General features: G+C 37.7%; 1 protein-coding gene across 1 annotated transcript; it reads right to left on the bottom strand.

Annotated features, from left to right (window-relative positions):
- Positions 1–7,119: 7,119 nt before the first annotated feature.
- Positions 7,120–8,662, bottom strand: LOC104121188 (uncharacterized). The gene is made up of 2 exons (XM_009633114.4): positions 8,095–8,662; positions 7,120–7,969 (listed from the first exon to the last, which is right to left on the bottom strand). Exons 1-2 carry the CDS (start codon positions 8,341–8,343, stop codon positions 7,802–7,804), a joined length of 417 nt encoding a protein of 138 aa, XP_009631409.1. The 5' UTR covers positions 8,344–8,662; the 3' UTR covers positions 7,120–7,801.
- Positions 8,663–23,442: the final 14,780 nt, after the last annotated feature.

Genomic DNA, 23,442 nt, shown 5'->3' with positions numbered 1-23,442 from the left:
AAGGAACACAAATATGTAGATTACTCCACAGGAGATAACCCACCTGCTTAGCCTCAAATTGGCATCTTGCTATACCCTTTCCTAGCCACAATTACTATGGAATCACTTAATATTTCTGAGTTACTCATCAACACGACATGAAAGTCTACTTCGCTCTACAATTAAACAGCATGACAGATCCCTCAACGCACTCACAACTCAAGATCGTACGTCACATCAAAACAGGAATCAAGTACCCAATAGCAACCTCTTGAGTCACAAGTAAACTTTATTTGTCTCATTCAACCCATCTGAACACATCTTGCATTCACCTCATACTCATCATATAGTCATTCAACCGCTCATCGAGCCAAAATTCCACTCACAGGGATACTACCGAGCGCATAAGTCCAAACGCACAAGTTCTCACAACCGAAACTACCGAGCTTAAGCTGCGGTCTAACCCCGGCCTCAAGTCCTCCAAACTGACCCATCACCAAAATACAGAATACTCATTTTGAACCTCATTCATGGAATCACAAGCCGGCGATGCACAGACGATACCGAGCGCTCACATGCGCACACGAATGCGTAGAAGGGATTCAAAGAGTTATGTTTCAAGTTGAATCAATGTCGCACGATAGAATACAAGAAAGTGAAATTTCCTAAGGGTTCGGCAGCCTCTCGAAGATAGGTACAGACGTCACCGTACGATCCTCAAGACTACTAAACCTGCTCATGACTCGTGAGACCTATGTAACCTAGGCTCTGATACTAACTTGTCATGACCCAAAATCCTAACCTGTCGTGATGGCTCCTATCTCAATACTAGGAAAGTCGATAACATCAATAAATCACAATAATCTCTTAAGTTTGAAAATATAATATTTGAATTCCATAGAAAACCTCACAATTTCAGATACAAAACACTCCCAAAACCCGGTGTTACTGAGTACATGAGCATCTAAATAATAATAACGTCTGACAGATAAACACACTGTCTGAAAATATGGAACAATACAATAATCGAAAGGAAAGAGAGTCAAGGTCTACGGATACCAAGCAGCTACATTGATAGTTTCCCACAGAATAAACTCCGAAATCTAGCAGTCGCCATATTTGGGAGCACCTGGATCTGCACACGAGGTGCATAGTGTAGTATGAGTACAACCAACTCAATAAGTAACAAGACTAACCTCTGGGCTGAAAGTAGTGACGAGCTCAACAGGTACAGTCCAGTGTAAAAATAACAGTACAGAAATATATGCATGCTTTCAAGTTTAACAGTTAAACTCAGTACAATTAAAATAGATCAATTCTGAATGATATGAGGTTTATGACAACTCTATGTCTATATGACAATATGCATACTGTATATGATGCACCTCAGTGAAAACCTCGTGTACTCAAATCTCAAAATACTCAATCACTCAGTAATGTATATGGCCAATCCAGCCCAAAGAAAATCCATCCCTATATATATATATATATATATATATATATATATATACACACACACACACACACACACACACATCAACTCACAGTCAGTCACTCAGGACTGTATAAGGCTAATCCAGCCCAGGGGAAGATCCATCCCCGAATATCAATGATTCTGACAAGATCCATGTCCAGGAAAAATCCATCCCTCAATATCAATACTTTGGGAAAGATCCATGCCCAGGGAAGATTCATCCTTAATATCAATGTTGCGGGCAAGATCCATGCCCAGGGAAGATCCATCCTCAATATCAATGCTTCGGGCAAGATCCATGCCCGGGGAAGATTCATCCCTCAATATATATATATATATATATATATATATATAGTGTGTGTGTGGCAAGGTCCATGCCCAGGGAAGATCCAGAAAGATATATATATATATATATATATATATATATATATATATATATATGTGTGTGTGTGTTGTGTGTGTGTGTGGCAAGGTCCATGCCCAGGGAAGATCCATGCCAGATATATATATCAACTGTGCTCACTGTGGAGGGTGCAGACTCCGGAGGGGCTCCTTCAACCCAAGCGCTATAATAGCCAGATCCAAGCATAAATAAATAAATATGCTGCGGCGTGCAGCCCGATCCCATAAATATCACTCAAAATTTCCAGTCTCATGGGTTCTCATGACATGAAAAATCAACCCGACATGATGATATGATGTATTAATAAATGACAACAGAGATTGAGATATGATATGTAAGACATATGTGACTAAGTACAAAATTATAAATTTAAACAAATAGTTCCACAACAATATGACCCATGTGGGTCCCAAAATTTTTCGGTGCGTAGCCCGAACATGATCTTTAATATGAGTTTCAGCTCAATTTCACTAACACGTGGAGGATATGTGGATAATGACATTTATTTAACTATGCAACTCCACAGAATCAATTAAGTCACAATTCCTATGATGCATGTCTACACACCCGTCATCTAGCATGTGCGTCATCTCCAAACAATTCACACAACACGTAATTTAGGGATTCATACCCTCATAACCAAGTTTAGAAGTGTTACTTACCTCGATCCGTGTAATTATTTATTCTGCAATGCCTTTGCCTCGCGAATCGGTCTCCAAACGCCTAAAATCTAGTCAAAAATAATTCGATTCAGTCAAAATAAATTATAGAAATTAATTCCATATGAAAATACTAATTTTCTAACAAAAATCTAAAATTTCACCCAAAAATCGCACGTCTCGGAACCTGACAAAAGTTACAAAATATGAACGTCCATTTGACCACGAGTCTAACCATACCAAATTTACCAAATTCCGACATCAACTAAACCTCCAAATCTCAAATTCTTATTTTGAAATTCCTAGACCCAAATCTTCAAATTTCACCTCAAAAATATGTAATCTAGTCAAAATACTCAATGATAATCCAATATTATTGACTAACAATGATCACAAGTGACTTACCTCGAGTTTTCCTTCGAAATCCCTCTCGCAATTCGCCAAAACCCGAGCTCAAAATGTCCAAAATGAGAAAAATCCCGGAACCCTCGTTTTTAAACACTGCCCAGGCATTTCCGCACTTGCGGAGCCTGGGCTCGCACCTACGCATCCTCTTTTGCAGAAATCACTTACCCAGCGAGCCTCCGCTTCTGCGATCCTCTACGCGTATCTGCACAATCGCAGGTGCGGAACTCACTATTGCACATGTGGTCCCTTCGCTTCTGCGCCCTCAACGCCGCATCTGCGACCTCGCAGGTGCGGACCCAACCTCGCACCTGCGACCTCTGCTCCTTTCCTCCTCTGCACCTGCGCTCCACCTGCCGCACCTGCGACATCACACCTGCAGCCTAGACTCTCGCAGATGGGATGACACCAGCAGACAGAAATTTTCCAGATTTCTTCTAAGTCTGAATTTGATATGTTAACTATCCGAAACTCGCCCGAGACCCTAGGGACCTCAACCAAATACATCAATAAGTCCTAAAATATCATACGAACTTAGTCAGACCCTCAAATCACCTCAAACAATGCTAAAATTACGAATCATACCCCAATCAAACCTAATGAAACTAAGAACTTTCAACTTCTACATTCAATGCCGAAACCTACCAAATCAAGTCCGATTGACCCCAAATTTTGCACACAAGTCATAAATAACACAACGGGATTATTTTAATTTTCAGAATTGGATTCCGACCCCGATATCGAAAAGCCAACTCCTCAGTCAAACTTCCAACTTAAATTTCTATTTTAGCCATTTCAAGTCTAATTTAACTACGGACTTTCAAATAATTTTTCGGACACGCTCCTAAGTCTAAAATTACCATACGGAGCTGTTGGAATCATCAAAACTTTATTTTGAGGTCATATACACATAAGTCAATATCCGTTCAACCTTTTCAACTTAAGATTTTATCTTTGAGACAAAGTATCTCAATTCTTTCTGAAACATTATCGGACCCGAACCAATTATCTAGGCAAGTCACATAATAACTGTAAAGTACAAATTGAGTAGTAAATGAGAGAATGGGGCTGAAATACTCAAAATGACCGGTTGGGTCGTTACACATCTCCGGACTCATCAACGTTGTTATCATAATCACTGCCATCTTCCTCACTCTGTACATCTGCCATATCCTGATTCAATATATCGTCATCCCCCAACTGAGTTAGGACATGACAGTCATGTTGCTAGTTTTCACTGTACAACCAATAAACTATGAGTATTTCATAGTCATCCCAACATAATATGTTAATTTTATCTCTTAACGTACAATTCATAATTTGTAGATAGCCCATGATGTACATTATCGAGTTGTTGATGACTCGCAGATGGGCCAGCATAATCCATACCTCCAAAATTAGGTATATTCCAACTGTTGGTTGCTTCATTATTTATAAAATTCATATCTTCCCGGTAACCCCTATAAAAGATATAAGAGTTAATACAATTATGATACATAAAAGGAACAATTATAGTACAGCAAGGAAAATTGAAATTTACCACTCGGTCTGTGAATTTTGAAAACTTGGCGACCCTCTATACATCTGCATTGGGGAAAAATTATGTCCTCGCTCCTCATTAGCCCGTGGAGATAAGTTTAGATCTGGCCAGACTCTTTCATATAGAACTTGTTCGGATAAAACAACTTCGAAAATACCACTAGATGGTTAAGTATTAGCCATATTTTGCTGAACATTAATATTGTTGACGTTTTCAAACTTGACGTACATTTCCAGTATAGTTAATACAAGAACATCCCGGTGTTCATCCGAAGTCCTCAAAAATCTTGCAGAGTTTCATCATCATCGATGTTAAACTCGGCATAACAAGTAACCCCTTGCGGAGGAAGAGAATATAGATATCTTCCGGTTACCTTAACCTTAAGATTAACCGAATGTTTATTCACACTCATTCTTTTACAAATGAGAGATACCAATCTGTCGTACTCCAATATGAGTGGCTCCTTAGCAATACTCTGTGGAGAACAACTATAGTGTACTGAATTATTCTCCACCACAACCTCACCATCCAAATATAATGCAATCCTAATTTTTTGCTCATCAGACATTGTAGCAAAATTCAAAAATAAAAAGGTACAAATTGATGAATATGAAGTGATACAAAGGATGCTGAAGAATGATTTTTTCAAAATAATTTTTTGAAGAATGAATGTTCAGCCTTAGGTAAGCAACTATCAAATGCGAGGAGATGGCAATTGTTAAGTATAGCGCATGTAGTATATGCGCTTTACATATAGCGCATATAATACATATGCTATACACTGAATTATTATAGGTCTGTAAATACTGAATATAGCACATGTATTACATGCGCTATACTTTAACTGGGTAACTATCGTTAAGATACAGCGCATTTAAAACATACTCTATATATAGTATTGTATTCAAAATATTTTCCACCTATTTTTATCTATTGAGTCAAAAAAGGCAACCTTTTTGGTTCCGGAATCCAGACTCTACATTTCTTCTCCCAGTATGCTGGCCTCCATTCCTTTTATTTTCTCCCCTTTCTATCTTTATTCTTTGGTTTTGTTATATGCACTCCATCTAAACATCTTTTTACTAAAGTATCAGGTTATTTAAGGATAAAACTATTATAATAATGTGAGTTTGAAATTACCAAAAAAAAAAATGTGAGTTTGTAACTTTAAAAAAAGTACAAGGGATCTGTTATCGATCGATAATGTTAAAATAGGTATATAACTTAATTGATCCTAATTTGAGATTAGAGTATAATTGATTAATATATAACTTATATATTACTATGAATATGAATTTGAGTTTAAGCTGACAACGAGTAATGGGATGATACGCTAAAACGTTATCAAACGCTCTTCTAATGTTAGGTTAGACAATCTTTTGCTGACTACGCAATTAGTTTCCTTTTTCCTAGGTGTGTCGGTCGATATTTAAAAATCGACTAAACCGACCGAACTATATCATAGAAAAACTGATTTTTAGGTTTTTTAAAAATAAAATAGTAGGTTTTTATATAAATCTATAACTGTACTGATAATTACGGTAGATTTTTTATTTTATGAAAATAAATCGAAAAAATATCGAACCGTACCGCATAAATTTATATGTGAAAAATATATTTCTATACTACATCAAAATAATAAAGCATTAAATTATTTCTTGGCCCTTAGAATTATGAAAACGGTTACAAGTCAACAAGTAATTAAACTCAAAATCCTAATTCCCAAACTTATTATGCCACTCCTACTGAAATAAATTTTTTCCGGCATATTCACTTGCAAAACACAAAGTATTCTAGCGATTATGAGTAGCAAACTACAATGAATTGAATATGTTTCCTTTCGTATGATTTAGATTTATCTTTTGAATATTTAATCTTCTATAAACTTTATTCTTGAGTCCCACCGCTATAGTTAATATCTTTCCACTCGTGTGATTTATATTTCTTTGTCTTTGCGTAGTTTCTTTTACGCTGCTGTAGAATAGTTGATGGATGTATACTCTGGCCATCTTTTGTGTTGTTTTAATTCACCACCCTTTAATTAGTAAAAATGTCTGAAGAGTTTTGCAAAGTCCTATAAAAGTATGTATATTATTGCATTCTATTTCTACTAATGATTTTTACATGACATTTAAAAAATACCGAAATTTAACCGAACCGTACCGATACCAATACCAAAGAGAAACGACACAATTGGGATGATTTCGAAATATCAGATTTTGGTTATATATAATAAAATATTTCTAAATAGCAACATCATGTGCAACATAACATATGCCTTGGCCAAAGATCAAAAAAAAAAAAACCGAAAAGCTATTGGATTGCCAAGAAAGCAGACATGGTTGCCAAGGCAACTTAACGTGAATAAAGATCAGTTCGGTGTACTAAGCTCACGTTATGTGTGAGGTCCGAAAAAAGGCCGGACCATAAAAGTTTATTATTGTAGAAAGCCTTACCCTATATTTTTGCAAGAGCCTGTTTCCACGGCTTGAACCCGTGAGCTACTGGTCAAATTACGCCAAGGCTCCCCCGTGAATGAGTTTTGAAAATCCAAAATAACTTTTAATTAAATACAATTTAAAAAACAACCAAAAATTTAATCCACGATAGCAATAATGACAGGTCAAACTGCAACAACTCAGGAATCAGGGGAAGGATAGAAAAGCAAAAACTCAATGGAATTCATAACTCCCAAGGCTGATACAACCAACTCGCAAAATGACAGAATACCATTAGTAGATAACGAACTAAGGATGACTACAAGTAATTCCTTTACTTTCACATAGAGGGAGAGAAAATTGCAGAAAACATAAATAGTGACTCTAATAGCATAATCACTATCCTCAAAAAACATAGCAGGGGTTTTTAGGGAGATAGGAGAAAAATCAAGCCTAAAGTCCCCTTAAGAAAAGATATATATAACAGGTCATTAGTAATCTGAAATTTGAGGCCTCAGTTCTTCCAATTTGTCAACACTCTCAGCGGTTGGTGCCTTCAACTGCTCTGTTGAAACGCATAAAGTGTTTCTTACCTTGGTAGTAAAACTCCACACCCTCAGAATCAATCTTAATTTCCCCAATGTTGTTACTGTTTATGCATTGGCCTCCTAATACCATGTCACAATTTGACTACAATGGAAGTACATATAAATCCACACTAAACAGGGTGTCTAAGTGTCTTGGAGTAACAACTGAAAGTTGTTGCATGCTCTGGTGGTAACCATATTCCCAAAAGCTGCGCGAACAGATCGAGGCTTGATTGGAAATGTGTCACACCCTAACTTATCTGCAAAGGATTCATCAATAAAATTGTGAGTACTCCCCCTACTCCAAATAGGATATTCAAGGGTCGCTTCCCATGGTATCCACTATCCAGTCACCTCCGTCTGGAATGGAATATTCTACTACGGCATCGAACGATATCGCCATTTGTTCTTCCTCTGTAGTCACACGATCTACAGTTTGGACGTCAAAATCAACCTTAGTGGTGGTTAGGGTTTTTCCGCGTCCCTAAAATATCAATCCACACAATAGAGCCAATATTACAAATCATTGCAAGAGAAATTTTAGAAACTAAAATCTAGAGAGGAAGGAGAGTGAAAAGAGGAGTTTTATTCTAACTCCATAGAGTGTACCTGAAACGTAGACGAGTTTCCATAGCCGGCAGCAGAGGAAGCATTCACGGCACGTTTCTGGGGCTCGAAATCCCCTTTTCCTTTCAGTTGATTCTTCAACGACTCAACGGTTTCCTTCAGCTCTAGAATTGCTTGATCAGACCTGTCTTGTCTGTCACGCAATACTCCGAATAGCCTCCCGATTAGGGCAAGCATTTCCTTCATCTCCATGGCAGTAGTTGTGGTTTGCTTGTTTAATTCGTTAGCCATCTCAAAGAAGAAGAGAAGAATAGAGAGAATTCACAGAGGAATTAGGGTTTTTGTTCATATTCTGCAACAGAGTACAAATGACAATAGCCTCCTCCACTTCTAATCAATAGGTTGTGAGTTCGAGTCACCCAAGAGCAAGGTGGAGAGTTCTTAGAGGGAAGGATGTCGAGGGTCTATCGGAAACAGCCTCTCTATCCAGGGTAGGAGTAAGATCTGCGTACACACTACCCTCCCCAAACCCAACAAGTGAGATTATACTGAATTGTTCTTTGTCTTCGTGGTCGTCGTCAGTACAACAGGTCTATTTGTAGTACTAGGCTACTAGCTCCTAAGCTGTCAACTGTAAATCGTGATCATTAGTATTTAGTGCTAATCTCTTCTCACGTGCCCGTCTCACTATGACCCTATTCGTAAAGTGCTACCGTGAATTAGTTTAAATTAAATCCTTTTTTATATGCTTGTTGAGTCTTCAAAATTTCTTAAACTTTCGAACTGTAATTAACTTATCAGAATGTGCAATTTTTACCCATATTGGATTACTTGTATGCTAATAGTAATCCTCGCGTGCAGGTGGTAGAGTCAGAAATTTCAATATAAAAAAATAACCACACAAAAAGGTTAAGGTGATTCAATATATGGTATATATACATAAAAATAAAATTTTAACCTAATTATACAATGTAATTTTTTGACTATGTGACGGATTGAATTGTGAGCTGAGGATAGCATACTGGTATAGAGTTATAACAATCGGCAACTTGATATCGTTTCATTTTAGAAGAAAAATCTTGTTAGCAATGAGTAGAAGCATAGTGCGAAACAAAATGAATATACAGCCGTATAATTGATTGTTAAAACATTATAGTCGAAGAGCTAAGTAATAGTTTATCCTAGACATTTAATTGTTGTGAAAATGATCTTAAAAGAAAGAGTTCGATAGATAATTGATAACCATCACAAATTTAGACACACCAAAAAGTAGTGCATGACTATAAAACTTTTGAAATTTATATTCTTAAACATGATAGAATATTTTTGTGGATATCTTGTTAAATGGGAAATTCAAATTAATTTTTTTTCTCAACTTGATATCATATATTAATTTGAAACAATCTAATAAAGAAATAATGTCATTCTTTTTCTTTTTCAAACTAGTATCCATACCTGCGCGTTGTGTAGAAAATATTAAATATAATTTTTATAAAAAAATATTATTTGAAAATACGGTAGACACAAAGATGCAAATGGTATTATTTTATGAACATATAAATACACTGGATATTTGTAACGACCCAACTTGTCATTTTGAGAATTAGCGTTCCGTTCGGTGGTTTAAGGTCTCGAGCAGTTTTGAAATGTGTATTATGACTTGCGAGGATGGTCAAGTTTGGTTTTCGGATGATTCGAGTTTTAATAGAAAGAACAATTCTTGTTTTGGAAGTTTAAGTTGAAATAATTGACCGGGTAGTGAATTATGTGTAAATGACCCCGAAATAGAATTCTGATAGTTCCAATAGCTCCGTATGGTAATTTCGGACTATAGGAGTGTGTCCGAATATTTATTTTGAGGCCCGTAGCTAAATTAGGCTTGAAATGGCAAAAATAGGAAATTTAAGCTTGGAAGTTTGACCGGGGAGTTGAATTTTTTATATCGGAATCGAAATCCAATTCTGAAAATTGAAACAGCTCCGTTATGTCATTTATGACTTGTGTGCAAAATTTGAGGTCAGTCGGAGTTGATTTGATAGGTTTTGGCATCGAATGTAGAATTTGGAATTTGTTAGTTTTGAATAGGCTTGAATTGAGGTGTAATTCGTGTTTTAGTATTGTTCAATGTAATTTAAGGCATCGACTAAGTTCGTGTCATATTATGGGACTTATTAGTATAATTGGTTAGGTCCCATGGGATTCGGATGTGTTTTGGAAGAGTTTGATGTTTTCAGCATAAGCATGTAATGATCCAAAGGTCCATTTTTAGTTCTAGAGATCGAAATTCAATTTCGAGACTTCCAGGAGTTTGATAATGAATTATAGGAATGATCTGAAAAGTTTGGTCTAATTTCATCAAGTCGCGATTGAGTTTTTAGCGCGAAACATGAGTTAATTATTTAACGAGCAAAATTGGTATCGCCTTGAGCAAATGAGCTTCGAATTGAGTTTCGATTGAAGAACTAGGTTCGTATTATTATTATTATTATTATTATTATTATTATTATTATTATTTGTGACTCATAGGAACAAGAATCGTCGAATTTCGAGTTCGTATGATGGAGTTAGAGCCTTTTTAGTGAAAATAAATATTGTTGGTGCAACACATTCTCGTGTGCACCTTTAGCTACCATTTTTGGCACTTTTAGCAACGTTAATTGGGTTTTTAGCGACCCGAATAGTGTTTTTATTGAGCAGTTTTGTTTTTTTAGCTCATTTCAACATTTTTGGACGAATGAACACGGCTTGGGGCGATTTTTGAGCGAGAAATCATGGAAAATCTTGAGGTAAGTCACTTGTGATCATTTCTACTCCATAATATTGAATTATCATCGAATAATCCGACTAGATTACATGATTTTGAGGTGTAAATCTAGAATTTGGACCTAGCGATTTGAAAATAAGATTTGAGGATTTGGAGGTCGAGTTGATGTCGGAATTTAGTAAAATTGGTATGGTTAGACTCATGGTTGTATGGGCTTTCATATTCCATAACTTTTGTCGGGCCCCACAGGCAATTTTTGAGTTAAATTTTGGATTTTGTGAAAAAATTTATATTTTCATATGGAATTGATTCCAATAAATTATATTGACTTAATTGAATTGATTATGGCTAGATTCGAGGTGTTCACACTCCAATTCGTGAGGCAGAGGCATAGCAGAGTAAAAGAATTACGCGGTTTGAGGTAAGTAATATTTCTAAACTTGGTTTCGAGAGTATGAATCCCCGAATTTTATGTTATATCAATTGTTGGAGGTGATGCACATGCTAGGTGACGAGCGTGTGAACGTGCACCACAGAAATTGTGACTTAAATAAATGTTGTTGATTTGTAAAATTAAAGAATCATGTTATTATCCGCGTATCCTCCACGTGTTAGAGAAATTGAGCTGAGGCTCGTATTAATGATCATGTTTAGACTACGTGCCGATATTTTGGGAACCATAGGGTCGTGTTGCTGTTGAATTAATTATTTTAAAATATACATTTCATATTCAGTTATGCTCATCCATTGTGAGAATATTTATGGGATTGGAGTTGCCCGCCTGCAGCAGGCCATATCGACTTTATATATATTATTATTATTATTATTATGGGATTGGGATGCACACCGCAGCAGGCCTTATAGGATTTATTGTTCTGGAACGGGGCTACACGCTGCAGCAGGCCTTATTGGTTTTATTATTATATGGATCGGGGTTGTCCGCCTGTAGCAGGCCACATCGGCTTTATATCACGCTTGGGCTAAAGGAGCCCCTCCGGAATCTGCACCCCATATAGTGAACGTAGATGATTATATATTCGGGATGGATTTTCCAGGGCACGGAATTGCCTTACTTATTTATATTTTGAGCGTAGATGATTATATATTCGGGATGGACTTCCCAGAGCATGGACTTGCCTTACTTATTATATTTGTGATAAGTTTTCCTGGACATGGATCTTGTCCGAATCATTATAATTTGGGGATAAATTTACCCCTGGGTTGGATTTGGCTTTATACGGTACTGAGTCACTTGTCAGTTGAGGTATATATATATATATACGGAATGGAACTTTCCTGGGATGGATTGACCATATACAGTATTGAGTGACCAAGTAATTTGTGATCGTGAGTACACGAGGTTTTTCCCTGAGATGTCATATTCCTCATATCATTAAGTATTGATCTATTTTACTTGTACGGAGTTAACTATTGAACTTGAAAGCATGTCTACATTTCTGTACTGTTATTTCTATACTCGACTGTACCTATTGAGCTCGTCACTACTTTCATCCCAAAAGTTAGTCTTGTTACTTATTGAGTTGTTTGTACTCATACTTTGTACTCATACTACACCATGCACCTCGTGTGCAAATCCAGGTGCTTACGGATACGGTGACTGTTAGATCTCAGAGTGTTATCAGTTGGAGACTATCAAGGTTGCTGCCTGGCATCCGCTGACTTTACTCTCTTCCTTTCAGTTATTGTATTGTTCTATATTTTCAGACAGTGTTTTTATCAGTCAGACTTTATTATCATTTAGATGCTCATGTACTCAGTGACACCGGGTTTTGGGAGTGTAATTGTACCAGATATTATGGGATTTTCTGTAAAAATCTAATTATTATGTTTTCAAACTTAAAAGAATTTGGGATTTATTGAGGTTATTGGCTTGCCTAGTATCGAGATAGGCATCATCACGACATGTAAGATTTTGGGTCGTGACAAGTTGGTATCAAAGCCCTAGGTTACATAGGTCTCACGAGTCATGAGCAAGTGTCTAGTATAGTCGTACGGATCAGTATGATGACGTCCATACTTATCTTCAAGAGGCTACATGGCATTTAGGATAAACTTTCCATCTTCTTTCCTTATCGTGCGACATTGATTCATCTTGAAGCGTACCTCTTTGAATTTGTTTCACTCACTCGTATGTGTATATGAGCGCTCGGTATCATCTGCGCATCGACGGATTATGATTCTATGAACGAGGTACGAGATGTATTTTTTGTGTTTTGGTGATGGGCCAGTTTGGAGGACTTGAGGCCAGGATTAGACCGCAACTTAGGCTCGGTAGTTTCAGTTGTGTGAACATGTACAATTGGACTCGTATGTCCGGCAGTGTCCCTATGAGTGGAATTTGTGGCTCGATGAACAGCTGGATGACCATATGATGATTATATTATGACTGCGGGATGTGATCAGATGGTTTGAAAGTGACAGAAAAAAAAAGTTTGCTTGAGATGTAAAAAGGACTATTGGGTGTTTGACTTCTGTCTCGATTTGACGTAGAGTCTCGAATTATGAATGTGTTGAAAGATCTTTCACGTGGTGTAATTATGGAACAAATTATATTTTCATGTCTTGTTGATGCGTTCAAATTCAGGAAGGTTAAGTAATTACGTAGTAGTTGCGGCAGTAAAAAGGGTATAGAAAGATGTCAGTTTGAGGCTAAACATGAGGGTCATCACCTGCGGAATAAACTACAGAGGTGTGATATTTATAATTTTGTGTGAAGAATCTTATTTTCTATCAGTAGGGTAGATGTATTGAGATTTGAATTTGAATTAGTGAATAAAGTTGACCTGACCGTCACGGGAATGCAGGCGAGCTTAGTAGACGATTTGAGGTACCATATAGGTTGTGTTGCATGAGCTTGGGAAGAATTTAGTTAAATCTCACTACGGTGTTATTGCAATAATTGAATATGGGTATTGTAAATTATTGAATGTTTTGATCTATGACTTTGAGCCAAATGGGGGAACCTGCTATTGAAAATTCGATTTCATGGTTATAGGTTAAATTTAGGTTTTGGTCCGAGACATACTTGTGGAGAAGTTATGACTGCATACGCTGAGATCGAGGATGACTAGAGTAAGGAAATTTCCTAAATACGGGATATAATGCACTTATGAAAATATGAAAAAGAAATCATGGAATGATTAAGTTGTTAATTGCGAAGAATATCGCTCGCATGGAATATGAATTTGATCGGTGGTGTTAAGGCAGGGTTACTTCTTTGAGTGTTTTTATGCTAATGGGGTATGTGTCTTTTGGCCTGACTGGGCGGTGCAATTCAGGTTTGAGCAGAATGGGTGACTCTCGAGAAGGTTCTAATGGGTCCGAGATTTATATATGACAATTGAGAATGGATAGAATCTGAGATTTGCATTTGATGGTGTAGGGACTTGCGGTAATTATGTATGACTATGGATTCTACACTGCAGTAAAAGAAAGGTAAAAGAATAATTTTAAGTCCACAAAAGGTCTATTCAGAGTGGGTGTCTCGGTTGTGATATTTATGAGGGTAATTATGATGTGGTGAGGCTCTACAAATATTTTGGTGGCAATATTCTTGGGTTTGGTAACCTACGTGGCTTGGTCAAGTTAGAGAAATTCAGTTTTGATAGATTGGTTATGTGCAAACAGATTTCAAAGTGTTCTTGATGGTTTCTACCATGGTTTGATTCAGATATTTTCTACCGGTGTGAGGAACACGTTGTGTATTGTTATTTCCTCCTAGAAGGGAGCAGATGGAAGATTTCTAACTAATCGGGTATGTATTCTACCGGTGACTCAGAGCTGATATAAAATTCTCGTACTTTATGTATGGTGGTCTAATAGAGGCAGTGTGTCCTGTGGGATTGAGAATTGCATGTACAAGGTGGAAGTTCGGTTTTGAAGGGAAGGTCATGAATTATGGACAACATGGTTAGTTTCAAACATTTGGATGAATGTTATAACTGCTCGATAATTCCTGAGAATGGTGCACATTTCAGAAGGCGCATTGTGTTTTGACTTACGGATGTTCATTGGTATTGCGATACTCACCTGGTTGATAGGCTGCTGATATTTAAATTATTGTTATGTGACACGAAAGAATTATGGAAGTATTCCCAGTGGGATGATCGCACATGAAGGATGTTTTAGTCATTCGAGTGCTGGAGTTGTGATCAGTTACGGTGGTTCATGTATTCTATGAATTTGGGGACTGGGAGTTCTCAGAAGCAAATTGTTTCGGGGCCGCGGACTGTGAAGGTGTGGCCAAGTTAACTAGATAATAGTATGTGTTATGGTTAAGTCATTGAGGACTTTTTAGAGGGCTATTTATCCATGCTTAGATTGCGTTTGGGCTATAATAAGCCTGGAATCGACTGTTGAGCTTTAAGCTATGATGTTTCTCATATCTGTAACATTGCGTGATCTATTTGAGCCGTGATTGAGGCTACGTAGGAGTTAAAATCCCTGAATGAACTTGATAAATGCCTCAGTGATGAAAGATTTTCGATTTGAGCTACGATAGCACACTTTGTACATGCCTACACTGTAGCATGTCATTTATACCAGTTAGGAACATGAGAATCTTATCCTACTCATCATATACATGTATACCTATTTAAATGCTCACATATGATATATTTGGACTGGAGGCCTGGGACTATACCGGGCGAATTATATTATTGGCACGTGAGTTATCCGTACGGGTTCTATTATTAGCACGTGAGTTGTCCGTGCAGTGTGTGGAATTTCTGTTTCCTTGATCGTTTATCTGATTAATTGTTCCATTCCTTTACATGCTATGCTATCGCCTAATCGGGGCAATTTGAGAAGAAAAAAATGTGCACATGCACACACATTGTTCTTCTCACAAAATTTGATGAGTTGGTTTTAAATAATGTTCTATACCGAAAAGGTAGGATTACACCGGAATAGCTAGAATAGTTGTGTTTGGTGATATAAGGTCATTGGACCTAGAATGGATACTATCAGGTTTGATTACAGCGTGTTGGAAAAATAATTTAGAATTCGGCTTAAATAATTGGCCATGGTACTTGTTGAACGAGGGAAAGCTCCATGACTTGTTGATCTAGTAAGTGATCATGAAATTTCGCGTGTTTCTTTCATTATCGTCAGTGTACGAAGGTTTTAGAATAAGGTGTTGTTTGATATGGGGTTTAATACCGGTATCGAGTTTGTTTTTTTAGCAGCTACAGTGATTAGAAACTATTGCGAGTATGCGGGTTATGTGGTATATCATGTAACTACATCTGGAGTTATGGCTAAGGCTTAATACAACTTGTTAAGATTCATATAGAGTGTAGATGTGACTTTCCGGTCTTAAAAAGAAATTTTTGGATGTTTGAAATTGGATTCCAAGGTTTATGGGCTAATGCTAAATTAGTAATTTTCAGTTATGTGGTGTCGTCAGGCCTATATGGAATAAGGTGACATGGGATCACCCCCCAGGTATGTGCGTGATAAGGTAAAATAGTGATTTGAAGGTTTAAGAACAACTCTTGGCACGTTCGAGGATGAACATATGTTTAAGTGAGGGAGAATGTAACGACCCAACTTTTCAGTTTGAGAATTAGCGTTCCGTTCGGTGACTTAAGGTATCGAGCAGCTTTGAAATATGTATTATGACTTGCGAGGGTGGTCAAGTTTGATTTTCGGATGCTTCGGGATTTATTCTTGTTTTGGAAGCTTAAGTTGAAATAATTGACCAGATAGTGAATTATGTGTAAATGACCTCGGAATGGAATTTTGATGGTTCCAATAGCTCTGTATGGTGATTTCGGACTTAGGAGTGTGTCCGGATATTTATTTTGAGATGTGTAGCTAAATTAGGCTTGAAATGGCGAAAATAGGAAATTTAAGTTTGGAAGTTTGACCGGGGAGTTGACTTTTTGATTATAACGACCCGGCGGTCGTTTCAAGAGTTGTAGACATGTTCCCTCTTTTCTGCTCATTTTTGTACTTCACTGTTGCTTTATGACTTATCGGGTTAGTTGGTTCGGGTCCGGAGAAAATTCAGAGTGAGTTAGGATACTTAGTCTCTTAATTGAAAGTTTAAGCTGAAAAAGTCGACCGGATGTCGACGTATGTGTAAACGACCTTGGATTTGAATTTTGATGGTTCAGTTAGCCCTGTTGGGTAATTCTGGACTTAGGAGCGTGTCCGGATTGTGATCTAGTGGTCCGTAGTAGAATTAGGCTTGAAATGGCGAAAAGTTAGAATTTTGGAAAGATTGGCCGGGAGTGAACTTTTTGATATCGGGGTCGGATTCTGATTCAAGAATTTGCAGTAGGTACGTGGGGTCATTTATGACTTGTGTGCAAAATTTGAGGTCAATCGGACGTGATTTGATAGGTTTCAGCGTCGTTTGTAGAATTTAGAAATTTCAAAGTTCATTAGGCTTGAATCCGTGTGTAATTCGTGTTTTTGATGTTGTTTGAGGTGAATTGAGGATTCGACTAAGTACGTATCGTGATTTAGGACTTGTTGGTATGTTGGTTGAGGTCCCGAGAGCCTCGAGTTGATTTCGTATGGTTAACAGACTTGGTTTTGAGTTGGTGAAGCAGCTGAAGTATTGCAGCTACTGGTGTAACCGCACCTGCGGAGTGGGCACCGCAGGTGCGAGCCCGCAAAAGCGGGCTAGGTGGAGAAGGCAGAAGTCGCAGGTGCGATGTCCTTTCCGCACATACATGTCCGCACATGCGCGTAAAGCGGAAATGGCTGGGAGCCACTGGTCCGCAGAAGCGGAAGGCCTGCGCAAAAGCGCACCCGCAAAAGCGGTATTTGGACCGCAGAAGCGGTTGGTCGCCTTAAGTGAGTTTCCACAGAAGCGGATGAGGGACCGCAGAAGCGGCTAAGTGGCCGCAGGTGCGAAAAGCCTGGGCAGAATGTTTAAAAATAAGGGTTTGCGATTTTAGTCTCATTTCAACATTTTGAGCTCGGATTTTAGAGATTTTGAGAGGGCTTTTCAAGGGAAATTCTTGAGGTAAGATCCTTGTGTCCATTTTTCTTCAATGATTGCGTTTTCCCACTGATTTTGCACCTAGTTGGTGAGTTTTTGAGGTGAAATTTGAGGGTCTGAGGTTAGGGATTTGGAGAGTTAATTTTTGGGTTTTGAATGGCCATTTGAGGTCGGATTTCGAGATGTGGGCCGAGGGCCGGGTTTGAGCCGATTTCGGATTTTGGCGATAATTTAGTACTTTTCTTGTAGAACTGATCCCCTTAGCCTATATTAATTGTATTGTATTAGTTGTGGCTAGATTCAGGACGTTTGGAGACCGATTTGAGAGGTAAAGGCATTTTGGAGTAGAGTTTTCGTTACATCCCGTACTTTAATATTAGGATAAGTCGTAGTAATCCATATGAGTTTGAAGGGACTAAGACCACTCATGAGATTATAGAGGATTTGCGACTATGTTCTTATAAGACCCCGTAAGTTTAACAACTTTGATACCGTATATATATATATATATATATATATATATATATATATATATATATGAACATTTTTGAAGAAAAAAAAGGTTTGAAAAATATGATTTTTATGTAGTTATTAATATTACTACTTTCGAATATGCTTTAAATTATACACATGATATGAGAAAGTTTATGAGATTTCTTAATTGTAAGAATAGAAATCATTTTCTGACAAGAAGAGAAGGTTATCTTTTTATCATTTTAAGAATTAAGCGTACGAAAATGTGTACTCTTTATATGAGATTAGGAAAATTAGAAGTTGAGAAAATATATGTATTTTTACACGGATGTCTTAATGAAGTATTAGTGTATGTATTAATTTTATATGGTACCATGATTTATTATTTTAATAGTAGTACTTTTGGATAAGGGGAAGATACTTGGTAAAGGTGCCATATACGTGTATGTATATTAGTATCACTTCCTATGAATCATCCACTCTAAAGGGTTGTTAAATTAAGTGGATAAGGATGGTAAAGGGGCTGCCACCAGAGGCAGAGCTAGAATTTGAAGTGTATGGGTTCTAAATTTTAAAATAAAATACTGCTTTCAGCAGGAATCGAACCCCCATCTTTCCCAGCGAACTCACAAACCTTACCGTTGAATCAAGATCCCTTTTGTTACTGGGTTCGGCAGTATATATTTATATAGATTTAGTAAATATTTCAATACAAATATAGGGATCCGAAAAAAGTCACTGGGTTCGCCCGAACCCACTACTGTAGCTCCGCCCCTGGCTGCCACATGGCATTAAGTTAGGCCAAGGGTGACACCAATGTGCACATGAGTCATAGTACTTGATGTGCTTTGCTTACACGTGAAAGGCAAGCCTTAAGCTTTCATGTTATTCTTTGGCAATTTGAGATATAGAAAGGAGATTGCAATCTTTCCTTCTATTGTTGGAGTGGATAAGCATTTACGTGGCAGCCCAAAGAGGCATTAATAATGACTCTTAACTCTCATTACAAGGTAGCTTTTTAAGAGAATATTTGATGCTTAGTCATCCCCTAAAGTACGGCCCACAACCCAAAGTCTTAAGACAATCTTCCTACATCATTATTTACTACATTATTATTATGGAGAATGGAGATATATGTGCTAGGAATGGACTGTAATTCAACATGGAATGGAAACGTTATTGCTTCAGCAAGGAAAGCCATACAAGAGTGTGATCAAATTCACCAAAATGAAGGTGTTCTACATCTACCAAGTAACGATCTTCAACAAGGAATTCATGCGAATATATACGACATAATAGTAACAGGATTTATGATTCTAAGGGAGTACGGCGCAATCTTTCTCAAGAGAATCAGCTTAGGTATGTTAAGGTTATCCCTCCTTTTCTTTTGGCATGATCCAAGTAACGATACGTAAATGTAATACTATTCCATAAGTGGTTCTACTCTTAGCAGTTAGGAATGTCTATATTATTCATTCATGTAAAAGTGATATTCAAGCATGTCTAAGTATGTTCCTAAGTCCCTAATGAGGTATATGATAGAGATGTTAATGTTTATAATATAGTGATACATGTACACGCATCTTCATGCATTTACCACTGTGCTACAACTGGTTGGGCAGTCATGCATATTCATTGACCGTTGTGCTACGACCGGTTGGGCAGTCATGCATATTCATTTACCACCATGCTACGACCGGTTGGGTAGTCATGCATATTCATTTATTACCGTGCTACGGCCGGTCGGGCAGTTACCACCGGTTGGGCAGTTATGTATCATTATTTACCACCGGTTGGGCAGTCATATATTTACCACCGTGCGACGGCTGGTCGGGCAGTTACCACTGATCAGTTGGGCAGTCATGCATCATACAGTATGGATAATAGAAATAGTCTCAAAGAGAAGTCTTATATATATAAGTATACTAAGTATGCACATACGGTGGCACTTCAGAGATTCGGGTTGATTCTTATATGTCTTTAATTAATGTTGACTTATTGTTATATTTCAGTTCCGCCTTATATACTCGGTACATTATTCGTACTGACGTCCTTTTGTTGGGGACGCTACATTCATGCCTGCAGGTATAGATAATCAGATTGACGAGCTCTCATAGTAGACGAGGTTAGCATTCAGCGAAGGATCGGTAAGACTCCACCTCATTTGGAGTGCAGCCGAGTCTATAAGTCATCATATCAGAGTTTTACTACAGACTTATGGGTAGGCCGGTACCCTGTTCCATTTGATGTCAAATAACCTTAGAGGCTTTGTAGATAGAGGTTCATTTTGTACAATATGTCAGATTCCGTGACGGTCCATATGTATTCATGTTTTAAGAACGATTGTTCATTGATAAGTGTTTGCTCACTTATAGTTATACATTACGAGTTGTGGACATGTTGACCCAATATAGTTACAAAACAAAAGTTACAGAGTGGTTCGCTCGGGCCAGTACGACACCGGATGCCAGCCACGCCTCCCCAGGTTTGGGGCGTGACAGTTTTTCATGGATTGAGGTAAGTAACACTTTCAAACTTGGCTCTAAGGGTTCGAAACCCCGAATTTATGTGTTATGTGATTGGTATTGAAGTGACGCACATGCCAAGTGACGGGCGTGCGGGCGTGCACCGTGAGAATTGTGACCTGGTTGATTCCATGGCACCGTTTAGCGATTCTATATTGTTGATATTCATGTTTTCATCATGTGATAAAGTAATTGAGTTGTCAATCATGCTAGATATCATGTTTAGGATTTGTGCCGGTACTGTTGGGACCCATAGTGGTTGTTTCTTGTTGTCATCTTACCGATTTCATTGATATTACGTACTCAGTCATATTCATTCATTTCATATCATATCTCAGTCTCAGTTGTTATTTATTGATACATCATATCATTATTTCGGGCAAGTTTTTCATGACATTGTGAGCCCGTGAGTGAGACTGGAGAGATTGATGACTGAGTGAGGCTAAGAGCCAGATTATGAGTGACAGTTATGGGATCGAGCTGCACGCCGCAACAGTTATACTGATTTTATGATAGTTCTTGGGCTGTAGGAGCCTATCCGGAGTCTGTACACACCCTCAGTGAGCGCGATTGATGTTATTGAGGGATGGATCTTCCCTGGACATGGATCTTGTCTAAAGCATTTGATACCTGGAGATGGATCTTCTCCACAAGCCGGATTGGCCTTCCTCGGTACTGGGTGAATGATGGTCAGTGATGTATATATTCCGGGATGGATCTTCCCTGGGCCATATAGGCCATATACAGTACCGAGTGGTTGAGCATTGAGGACGTGAGTACATGAGGCTGTCAGCATGGTGCATCAAATACAACATGTGCATTGGCATGTAAAAGTAGAAGAGTTATATTCTTCACATTGTTCAGACTAGATCTACTTTACTGTTTTGAACTATGTATTTAATTTGAAAGCATGCCTACGTTTCTGCACAGTTATTTCTATTTTTAACTATACCGGTTGAGTTCGTCACTACATTTCAGTCCAAAGGTTGGACTTGTTACTTACTGAGTTGGTTGTACTCACGTTACTTCTTGCACCTCATGTGCATATCCAGGCATTTCTAGTCACGGCGGTTGTTGATTGAGGAGCCAGATACCGGAGACTATCGAGGTAGCTTCATGGCGTTCGCAGACCTTGACTCTCCTTCTTTATCTCTATCTGTATTCTAACTTTTATTTCCTAGACACTGTAGTGGACTGTATTCTGGTTTAGACGCTCATGTACTCTGTGACACCCCGATTTTGGGATGGATTGTATCATAATTTGGATATTTCTGTTTTAAAAAATGCTTTCCTTAATTATTAAATTGCTCCCGTCTCAAAGATTTTACTATGTTGAGATGTTGAGTTGTGGCTTGCCTAGTTCCACGATAGGCACTATCACGACAGTTAAATTTTGGGTCGTGACATTGATATCGGGATCAAAATTCGATTCTGGAAATTGGAATAATTCTGTTATATCATTTATGACTTTTGTGCAAAATTTGAGGTCAATCGGAGTTGATTTGATAGGTTTCGGCATCGAATGTAGAATTTGGAATTTGTTAGTTTTGAATATGCCTGAATTGGGGTGTGATTCGTGTTTTAGTATTGTTCAATGTAATTTGAGGCATCAACTAAGTTCGTGTCATATTATGGGACTTATTAGTATACTTGGTTGGGTTTCCATGGGGCTCCGATGAGTTTCGGATGAGTTTTGGAAGAGTTTGATATTTTCAGCATAAGCATGTAATGATCCAAAGGTCCATTTTTAGTTCTAAAGATCAAAATTTGATTTCGAGACTTCCGAGAGTTTGATAATGAATTATAGGAATGATCTGAAAAGTTTGGTCTAATTTCATCAAGTCGTGGTTGGGTTTTTAGCGCGAAACATGAGTTAATTTTTTAACGAGCGAAATTGGTAGCACATTGAGCAAATGAGCTCCGAATTTAGTTTCGATTGAAGGACTAGGTTCGTATTATTATTTATGAATCATAGGAATAAGAATCGTCGAATTCTGAGTTCATATGATGGGGTTAAAGCCTTTTTAGTAAAAATAAATATTGCTGGTGCAACGGGTTCTGGTACGCACCTTTAGCGACCAGATTTGGCACGTTTAGCGACGGTAATTGGGCTTTTAGCGACCCAAATAGTATTTTTATGAGCAGTTTTATTTTTAGCTCATTTCAACATTTTTGGACGAAAGAACATGGCTTGGTGCGATATTTGAGCGAGAAATCACGAGAAATCTTGAGTTAAGTCACTTGTGATCATTTCTACTCCATAATAATGAATTATCATCAAATAATCTGAATAGATTACATGATTTTGAGGTGTAAATCGGAAATTTGGACCTAGGGATTTGAAAAAAATATTTGAGGATTTGGAGGTCGAGTTGATGTCGAATTTAGTAAAATTGGTATGGTTGGACTCGTGGTTGAATGGGCTTTCATATTCCGTAACTTTTATCGGGTTCCGAGACGTGGGCCCCATAGGCGATTTTAAATTTCGGATTTTGTGGAAAATTTTGTATTTTTATATGGAATTGATTCCTATAAATTGTATTGACTTAATCGAATTAACTATGGCTAGATTCGAGGCGTTCAGAGGCCGATTCGTGAGGCAAAGGCATAGCGGAGTAAAAGAATTATACGGTTTAAGGTAAGTAACATTT

Source organism: Nicotiana tomentosiformis, chromosome 3 (genome assembly GCF_000390325.3).
Source record: "Nicotiana tomentosiformis chromosome 3, ASM39032v3, whole genome shotgun sequence".
In the NCBI taxonomy this organism is placed as follows: Eukaryota; Viridiplantae; Streptophyta; class Magnoliopsida; order Solanales; family Solanaceae; genus Nicotiana; species Nicotiana tomentosiformis.
This window is presented reverse-complemented; position numbering and strand designations above follow the sequence as displayed.

Coding starts and splice junctions, on each gene's coding strand:
- LOC104121188 (XM_009633114.4), bottom strand. CDS start 8,343: ATGGCTAACGAATTAAACAAGCAAACCACAACTACTGCCATGGAGATG. Junction 7,970..8,094: donor GAAACTCGTCTACGTTTCAG/GTACACTCTATG, acceptor TTGATATTTTAG/GGACGCGGAAAAACCCTAAC.